Source organism: Ammospiza nelsoni, chromosome 21 (assembly GCF_027579445.1).
Source record: "Ammospiza nelsoni isolate bAmmNel1 chromosome 21, bAmmNel1.pri, whole genome shotgun sequence".
NCBI lineage: Eukaryota > Metazoa > Chordata > Aves > Passeriformes > Passerellidae > Ammospiza > Ammospiza nelsoni.
Window position 1 is genome coordinate 7,049,623 of NC_080653.1, and position 9,310 is coordinate 7,058,932.

The window sequence follows — 9,310 nt, forward strand, 5'->3', positions numbered from 1 at the left end:
CGGATCGGTCCTGCGAAGTCTGCCTGGGCTGCTCAAAGAGAGAGACCTGAGAAGCTGCTCCACCCCATTAAAAGAGTATTTTGGGAACAGCAGCCAACGCAGCTCTGGGCTGACCACTCTCATGACACAGCGGGACAGGGGCAATGAGCCCTTGAGACACCTCAGCCAACGACACAGCTCATTCAAAGAGTCACAGAAAGGTTTGGGTTAGAAGGAACCTAAAATATCGTCTCATTCCACTCCCTGGCATGGGCAGGGACACCTGCCACCGAATCAGGCTGGTCCAAGCCCCATCCAACCTGGCCTTGGGCAGTTCCAGGGGTGGGGGCAGCCACAGCTTCTGTGGGCAACCTGTGCCAGAGCCTCACAGCCAAGAATGTCTTCTCAATATCGCATCTAAGCCTGCCCCCTGTCAGCCATTCCTCCTTGCCCTGTCACTCCATCCCTTGTCCAAAGTCCCTCTCCAGCTCTCTTGGATCCCCTTTAGGTACTGGAAGTGCTGTAAGGTTTCCCTGTACTCTTCTCCAGGCTGAACACCCCCAGCTCCCTCAGTCTGTCCATAGCAGAGCTGCTCCAGCCTCTGATCATCATTGTGGCTTCCTCTAGCCTTGCTCCAACACATCCTGTCCTTTTTATGTCGGAATCCTCACACCGGACACAATACTTTAAGGTGAGCAAAGTAAAGGGGGGAAATCCCCTCACTAAACCTGTTGATCACACTGTTAGGGATACAGCCCAGTTTCATGAAATAAAATAATATCACTACAAGCCAGTTTCACATCTGACTTCACCACAACTCTGCCTTCTTTTTTTCTGTTAAATTATTTTTCAGAGCATTCCTCTGAGGTATTTCTAGACCTTCCATAAATCCTTCCCTCAATAGGGAGGTCCTGGCTCAGAGGACGTGTCCATAAATCCCTAGAATCTTTACAGGGGATATCTTCTCATCCAAAGCAGATGAAAACAGCGTTTGTGGCAGGTAAACACTCCAGAGGAAGCAGAGGGTCCCAGACAGACGGATGTGTCCCCACCACTCCATCCCTGTGGCGGGTGGGAAGAGGAAACTCCCCGGCCTTGGCTGTGGGAGAGGGATCAAACGTTTCAACAGCTGGAGAGTTGAAATTTAAGCCAATGCAAACAAACAAACAAAAAGCCCGAAGAAAACAAGGCAGCTTGGATCGGTGCCAGGTGTTTAATGGAGGTAGAAGAAGGCTGAGGCAGCACGAGACCCAGGAGACCTCAGCACCCAGACCTGGCTGCTGTGTCCAAGAAACACAAACCGTGACGGGGAGGAGCGTGAGGAGGGTTCCGAGGCTGTTTGGGGTCACGGGAACCCTCTGCCTCAGCAAGAGCAGGGAGGGCTCGGTTTTCCTATCCTAGAAGGAGAAAAGCTATCAGGTGATCTGTGGCCAGCTATAAATACCCCAGGGATTGAGTAAACAGCATGGGGAGAAAAAAAATAAAGTGAAGCCGACTAACAGCACTGACACAGAGATGTGTTTTTAGAAACTGGCCAGGAATGAGTTTTGCTGGGGGGGAGGTGGCAGCTCCTGCTCTGGCACAGCCACTGGGCTAAATGATGTGGTGCTCCTCAAAGGCTTGGGCAGTTTGGGAAAGGAGATTACAAGGCTGACAGGATGACAAGGAGAGAGCACCATGGGACAGACCCCAGGAACAGCTCCAGCCTCTGCTCCTGCCCCAGCAGAGCACACAGACACCTCTCTGCTTACAGACAGCACCTGCACATGGATCCCTTCCCACTGCCTGCCTTCCAAATGCTGCAGCAGCTCTGCAAAGTCAGAAATCCAGCACGGGAAGAGATTCCCCAGCCAGCTCTGCCTTGCAGACCTCCCACACCCAGAGCTAACCCGACAGAAGCATCCCCAGCAAGCAGCACCAGCGCAGCCACGCTGCAGGAGCGTGCGTGGGCAGCCACACGCTGGAAATCTGCAGCTAATTTCCCTTTCACTGCCCAGACACGGCCAAGATGCTTCATCTTCAAGCAGGGGAAACATCCTGGCTCCATGGACAAGGAAGGTTCTCCCAGCAGCAGCGTTTTCTCAAGCCAGGCACTGGTTTGAGGCTGTCAGGTTGTTGTCAGCTATTTACATGCTGCACCCAGAGTGAACTGGCTCACGTGGTGTTCACTTCTGGCACAGCACTGCTCAGCTCACAGGCTCAAAATATCCATCCCATTAGGGAAAAAAAATGGCTGCTTATAAATCAAATGTGGGACTGTCCCTGCTGCTATCATAAAATGGTGTCAAAACAAAAGCAAGCCCGTGCAGAACAGGCTGCTGCTCCAGTCCTGCCAGGATGAGCAGTTTTATTTGGATGCCAGAATATTTGGTGTTATAATCCCAGCAGCAGATGATTCCACTGCAGGAAAGGGTGCTTTGTGCTGGTTGCAAAACTGGAAGCTTCAGCCACATCAGATTGTGGGGATTTGGTGCCTTGTGCTGTGGAGAAGCACCCATGGGAAGCAAAAGGGAAAAAGCAAAACCCACTGTGTTTTCTGAAACACCCCAAACCCTGAAGCCCAGCTGAGCAGTGCCAGACCAGAAGGATTCATGTGGAGCTCTGCACATGGTGTGTGAGGTGCAGGCTGCAGCAGAGGGGCTCTGGACACTCACAGCCCACTCACATTCCTCCAGCACTCCAGTCTTGGGCTCTGCACAGAGCTCAGCTCAGTGAGTGAGAATTCAGATTTCAACAGAGATAGAAAATCTAAAAAAAATTTCCCAAACGGAAAGCCTGAGGCTGCTGACAGTTTCCACACTCTTGGGAATATTCCTGGTTATATCTTTGATTCAAAGGGCGGCTGGGAAACCCATCTCCTGAAGGGCATTTAATCTTCATTCCAAGGCTTTCACACCAAGTGAAATAACAGAGAAAAAAAACACACAAAAACCTTCTACTACTTAGATACATCTAAAACCAGAGCACTCTGCAAATCCTCTTTAGCATCTCAGCTGCCTTCACAGCAGGAATGAGGCGTGGGAGGTGGCAGGAGCTTAGGGCACCCGTGGAAATCCCATTTTCCAGGCAACTTCCATCCTTATCAGCACGGCACCAGGTGCACAGGTTGATGGTCACTGCCCAGCTGCCACGTTTGCACAACTGCAGATTGGAACTGTGTGGAGTTTAAAAGGCTGTCACTACCCCCTGTGTCCTGCCACGAGCTTTTCCACGTGGAAGCAAAGGCAGCCAGGCCCTGCCACAGAAGCCAGAGCCACACAGATAAACCCCTGCAGACCCAGATACCCTTTGAGATAAGCAGCTAAAATTAATTTTCTCTGAAGCTGCTTGTGACAGCCCATCATCTCTCCTCAGCCCAGCTCCACAAAACACTCCCCTTCAGTGAGAAGCACCTTTCCAGCAAGAGGCTCAGGGGATTTGGGGCAGGGAAAGGTGAAAACCCATGGGGTGAGAGTGGATTTTGTGCACGCATTTCCCAGCTGAGCACTCAGCAGCCCAGTGGTGACACGGACTTGAGGGTGCCACCACAGCACCCAGAGCATCGCTGTCCCCCGGGGCTGTGCAGACACAAGTGGGGCTGGTAGGGCAGCGAGGAGCAGAAAACAGTCCTTGAGCACCACAACCCCACCGGCTGCCCCGCTGTGGCCCCAGAGCAGAGGGGGTCACCAGGAAGGCTCGATGCTTCTCCAGTTCCCAGCTCTGGAGCTGAGGGGGTCACCAGGAAGGCTCGATGCTCCTCCAGTTCACTGCTCCAGAGCAGAGGGGATCACCAGGAAGGCTCGATGCTCCTCCAGTTCCCAGCTCCAGAGCAGAGGGGGTCACCAGGAAGGCTCGATGCTTCTCCAGTTCCCAGCTCTGGAGCTGAGGGGGTCACCAGGAAGGCTTGATGCTCCTCCAGTTCACTGCTCCAGAGCAGAGGGGGTCACCAGGAAGGCTCGATGCTCCTCCAGTTCACTGCTCCAGAGCAGAGGGGGTCACCAGGAAGGCTCGATGCTCCTCCAGTTCCCAGCTCGGAGCACGCTCGGCTGCCCAGGCCGGGGTTGGAGGAGCTCCCGGTGCTCCCGCGGCCCCAGCCCGGGCGGTGCCGGCTCAGGAGCCCGGAGCGCTGCCCGGCAGCTCCTTGCCGGGGCCAGAGGGCGAATCAGCACGGCTGCTGGCCACGTTCTCGTATTTCGGCTCTTCCTCCGCGGCAGCCTGTCCCTTCCTTTCCAGGCTGCCAGCTAACTCCGGGCTTTCCCCCTTCTCTGCCGTTTCGCTGGCCCCGTCCTGGGCACCGGTGCTTTTTGACGAGAGGGATGCGAGGAGGAGGGACAGTCTCTTGGCAGCGGGATGCTGCTGCTGCTTGCCCGGGGCTGGCTCGGCAGGAGCCCCCGGCACACTCTCCCTCTGCTTGCAGCTGTTCTCCGAGTCCCTGCGCTGCGCCAGAGCCCGGCGAGGGGGTTTCTGGATGGCCTCCATGCTCCTCCTCACCTTGGGCTCCTCCTTCGCAGCCCACTTGCCCTTCTGCAAGCTGCCCAGACGCTTCAGCACAGCCTGGACCGGTCCCTCGCCAGTCCCCTCCGCCTTGGGGTCGTGCCCTGCCGTTCCCACCATCATGTAGATGGTGGTGACATTGGGTTCCTTCCCCTTGGCCTCCCAGCTGCCGCATCTCGCAGCCGCTTCCAGCGCCTCCACTCTCTGTGCCACATGCCTGGTGCTGGACACCACCCTGCGGCGTCCCCCCGGCGTGGCCCGGGGCGATGGCCGGTGGCTTTCGTCCCCCTTGCTGAGGGGCTCGGCGTTCTCGTAGCAATCGCTGGCCGGGCTCTCGCTGGGCGGCTCGGCCGCCGCATCCCCCGGCGGTGGGGTCAGCCTGGATGGGCCCCACGGAGCCTTGGGCTTCCTGCTGGGGCTGGGCGTCTCGGCAGCCCCGAATTTTGTCCCCTCGGCGAAGGACACAGAGGGACGCTTGGCCTTGGCGATGCTGGACGTGCGGGGGATGGCGAAGGGCTGCGAGACATCCTCGGAGTCGAAGGCGGACGGGTCCGGGAGCGCCTCGGCAGCGGGGGATGCTCCGTCCTGCAGCTCAGCCCCGCCCAGCAGCGGGATGCCTGTGGGACAAAGTGACACGTGTTACAGCTGCCAGCCTGCCCGGGGACATGATCGGGGACACTGGGACAGGAGCTGATGCAATAGGATTGTCCCTGGGAACGTTTCCCAAGGAGGAGGTTGTGAAATGGGGTTGCCCCACTGGGCACGTCCCATCGCAGGCAGCCAAACACAGCCCTGCAGAAAGGAAAACAAGGACAAGGAAATAAACAATGTCTGAGCCAAGCACAGCTCCCTGGGACGGCCAGGATTGACCCCAGAGGTGAGCAGAGAGGAGGAGGAGGAGCAGCCATGGGCGTCACCTTCTCTGGGAGGGACGGAGTACTCGGGTCCCTCGTTGTCGGTGTCGAAGGAGGAGAAGGAGCTGTCTGAAACCCACGCAGATGATGGGGGCTCGATGAAGCTGGGGTTGTAGGGGATTTCCATGTCGTGGTGGGAAACTGGGGAAGAATAGACACCCAGGTGAACTCGAGCACCCCAGGGTGCTCAGAGGAGAGGGGTTTCAGGCTTCCCCCCAGAGAGAGAGTGCAGCTCTTCTGGAAGTGCTGTGGGCAGCTCTGCCTTGCTCACCTGTGACTTTGGGAAGTTTTGAGGTGCCCAGGTTAAAGCAGGGCATGAGAGCACTGAGGTTGGCCAACACCCCCTGCACGTGGTGCTTCATCCTGGCCAGCACACCATCATCTGGCACAGCTGCCCTGCAGAGCAGAGAGGGACATCAGGGGACACAGGACATGGGGGTTTGTGTCAAAGGCTGAAAAATGTGAAAAAATACCTGTCTCTGGCATCTGCTGAGCCGGCACCACAGCAGCAGCAGGCAACACAGAGCAGCAGCAGCAGGAGAGGGACAAGGATGGCAGCTGCAAGGGCTCCGTGGTCCTTCAAACCTGTGTGAGGAGATGGGCTGAGTATGGCATGTCCTGTGGCTGTGACTTACAGAACAGCCCTGCATGGAGAGAGCAGGAGCTGACAACTCCCAGTGGGGCCAGGAGGCACCAACATGCATCCCAGCACCTTCCCCAGTAAGGATGTGACCATCCCTTGCCCAGAAATGTGAGGTTAATCTTACTCAGCACACAGTCACCCTGCACAGGGTCACAGGTCCCCCGGGAGCACTGGCAGGGTGAGGAACAATTCACTCCAAAATAGCCCTCAGGACAGGTGTTGTTGCAGCTGGAAGAGAGAGGAAAGGAGGGAAATGCCCCCAGAGAGAGCAAGGCTCCAGCCCAGCCCCACTCCCAGAGTTATCCCAGCATTTTCCTGGTGTTACCTGTCTCCCCAGTAGCCTGCCTGGCAGATGCAAACTCCTGTCACAGGGTCACAGCTCCCTGAAACACACTCAGGGCAGAGGAACTGGCAGCCGTCACCAAAGGTGCCCACAGGGCAGGAGCTGTTGCAGCTGCCAAAACAGAGCAAAGCATCAGTGACTGCATCCCAGAGCAGGGACACCCCCAGGGACCAGGGGCCTCACCCTGGGCATACCTGGGTCCTGTCCAGCCGGGCTCACAGCGCAGGCAGGACCCGGTCTGGGGGTCACAGGGCTCCCCGTGCAGGCAGCGGGGACACGGCTGCAGGCAGCCATCCCCATGGAATCCAGGAGCACAGGGATCCTTGCAGAGGGTCCCGTTCCAGCCGGGCTGGCAGGCCAGGCAGAAACCATCCACGGGTGAGCAGGGCTGGCTGCGCTTGCAGCTCCCACAGCTGTGTAGGCAGAGAGGCACTGGGGTCACAACGCCCAACCTTTGTACCCCTAAAAAGCAGCTTTCACCCCACAAAAAGCAGCTTTCACCCCACAGAAACATTGAGCATCATTTTGGACTGAGGGGAAACACACAGTGGTGCCTAATGCTCTGTGGTAGCAAGAGGAGAGGAGGGCAGCAGAATCACAGAATATTCTGAGTTGGGAGGTGCTGCTTTATCACCACGGGGAGTGAGATTAAGGACAACCAGATTTTAGGGTGACACCTTCTGCTGACATTAGCAAGGTGTTTCTTTCGGGGCAACGCTGATGCTGCATCCACCCTGGGATGCTCAAACCCAGGACAGGTCTCCCTGCCCACCCAAAGGAACAGACACAGCAGCAATGCCTTCTCCCAAGACCTTTCTGCCGCCTGCTGGATCCCGCAGCTCCCCCATCTCACCTGTGCACGCACTGAGAGCCGTATTTCCCCGCCGGGCAGGGCTCCCGGCAGCTCCTGCCCTGGTAGCCGGGCTCGCAGGTGCAGTGGCCGCTGGCGGCGCTGCAGGAGCCGTGCCCGCAGTCGCAGCGCCGCTGGCACGCCGGTCCCCAGAAGCCAGGCAGGCACTCGCACTTGCCCGTCTCCTGCGCGCAGGGCGAGACATTGCAGGAGCACTTGAAGCTGCACCTCCGGCCCCACCAGCCCGGCTGGCAGCGGCACAGCCCGCTCAGGGGGTCGCACTGCGACGTGGAGGGGTTGCACGGGCATTGCTTCTTGCAGTTGGGCGCCCACCAGCCCGGCTCGCAGTGGCAGGCGCCGCTCAGGGGGTCGCAGCGGCCGTGGGGGCCGCACTGGCACGGGAACTGGCACAGCCCTCCCCAGTGGTTGGGGTCGCAGGTGCAGCGGCCGCTGGCGGGGTCGCAGCGCCCGTTGGGGTGGCACGGGCAGCTCCGCTTGCAGTCGTGGCCCCAGTACTGCTCGGGGCAGCCTGCCAGGGGAAAGGACACGGGCAGCATGGGGAGAAAGAAGCCCGGCAGCCCCCCGAGCATCCAGCTGGATTTACAGGGGGATGGCAGGGGCTGGGCGCGGGGAGGGCACTCACGGGAGCTGCAGTCTGCTCCGAAGAAGCCGGGTTGGCAGCGGCACAGCCCGGGTTTCACGCACACCTCGCCCTCTCTGCAGGCGTCCTCCCCCTCGCACACGGCTGTTGTGGCAGGAAAGGCACTCAGCTCTCTCTGACCGGGGCTCGCACCCCACCTGCCACCCACCCAGCTCCTGCAGGGACTGCATTCCCAGGGACAGCACCATCCCGCTTCCCGCTCCATCCCATCACCCTGCTGGTGATGCAGCACCATCAGCACCTGGGGCTCGGCTCGGAGCAGAACCTCTCTCAGGGAGAGCTGAGGGTTTCCCCAACACTCAGAGGATCCGCCCGGATGAGCGTGGGGGCCGCCCTTTGGGATTCACCCCATCCATCACTCACCGACCGTGCACGCCCTCCCCTCCTGCCTCCAGCCGGGACAGCACTCCGGGCCGGCCGCGAACCTGCGGGAGAGACCGGGGGTGTCAGCCAGGCCCGGGGGGCCAGGGCGGCTCCATGGCCCCGGCCGAGGCACAGCGATCATTGCCCCAGTGCTGAGAAGGCGGCGTGGCCCCCAGGGCAATGCTCCGGACGGAAACCAGAAAAATAGAAGGAAATTTAGGAGGCTGCAGCCCGAGTGGGCGGCTGGGATGGGATGGCTGGGCTCCCCGGAGCGCTGGGAATGTCCCCACGGAGCCGGGCCGGGTGTCCCTTGCCCTGGGAGAGGCTCAAAGCTTCACCAGTAGTGCACAAATGAGGCACCGAAGTGAAGGTCATGAGAGGCATCACTAATGATGGGAGACAATGGGAGTGGCAATAAATTCCGGGGACATCAGTCCCAAAGCTCTTTGAGGTTTGCTACAGCGGCATTTCCCCACGATGAGTTTTGCCATGGGTCCCATATTGCCCTGTTGCCCTGCACTCCGAGGGTGAATAAGAAATAAACCCTGGAGAAGGGATCTGATGCCCCAAATGCCCAGACATGCCCCAGCCGCACTCCCCAGCACCTCCACAGCCTGCACCCACCCCGTGCCAGGCTGCACATCCCTGTCCATGGGAGGAGGGATGGACAGCGACCCTCTGGGGCTGCTGAGAGTCCCCAGGAGATGGCACAGGTGGGGACCCCCGTGGCACAGGTGGGGACCCCCGTGGCACTCACCTGCAGACGTTCCTGCCCTCAGGGTCGAGCTCCTGGGCAGAGCTCTGCACCCACAGCCACAGCTGCAGGCAGAGGATGGGCCGGGCGCTCTCCATCCCAGCAGGGCACAGGGCCCCCGTCCTGGTGGCTCCCCAGCCCCACGCTGGTGTCCCTCTGTCCCGTCTGTCCCGTCCCACCCGCGGGGCGGCCTCTTCCTCCCTCCAGCCTTGGGTTTCTTCCTGAGGAAACGCGGGAGGAGGCGCCTGATCCAGGCGCAGGGGTGCGGCGGGGAGGGAGAGCAGGGAATGCTGCCCGGGCTATTTCTGGCCCTGGCTGCCACCCTGCCAT

At 59.5% G+C, this 9,310-nt stretch overlaps 1 protein-coding gene across 1 annotated transcript; it reads right to left on the reverse strand.

Annotated features, from left to right (window-relative positions):
* Window positions 1–1,173: 1,173 nt before the first annotated feature.
* On the reverse strand, window positions 1,174–9,140 carry SCARF1 (scavenger receptor class F member 1). Its single transcript, XM_059487194.1, has 11 exons — window positions 8,984–9,140; window positions 8,227–8,288; window positions 7,846–7,947; window positions 7,206–7,731; window positions 6,547–6,765; window positions 6,335–6,463; window positions 6,134–6,237; window positions 5,840–5,951; window positions 5,638–5,762; window positions 5,370–5,507; window positions 1,174–5,069 (listed from the first exon to the last, which is right to left on the reverse strand). Exons 1-11 carry the CDS (start codon window positions 9,076–9,078, stop codon window positions 4,069–4,071), a joined length of 2,613 nt encoding a protein of 870 aa, XP_059343177.1. The 5' UTR covers window positions 9,079–9,140; the 3' UTR covers window positions 1,174–4,068.
* Window positions 9,141–9,310: the final 170 nt, after the last annotated feature.

Coding starts and splice junctions, on each gene's coding strand:
- SCARF1 (XM_059487194.1), bottom strand. CDS start 9,078: ATGGAGAGCGCCCGGCCCATCCTCTGCCTGCAGCTGTGGCTGTGGGTG. Junction 6,238..6,334: donor GCAGGCTACTGGGGAGACAG/GTAACACCAGGA, acceptor TCTCTCTTCCAG/CTGCAACAACACCTGTCCTG. Junction 5,763..5,839: donor TCAGCAGATGCCAGAGACAG/GTATTTTTTCAC, acceptor TCTGCTCTGCAG/GGCAGCTGTGCCAGATGATG.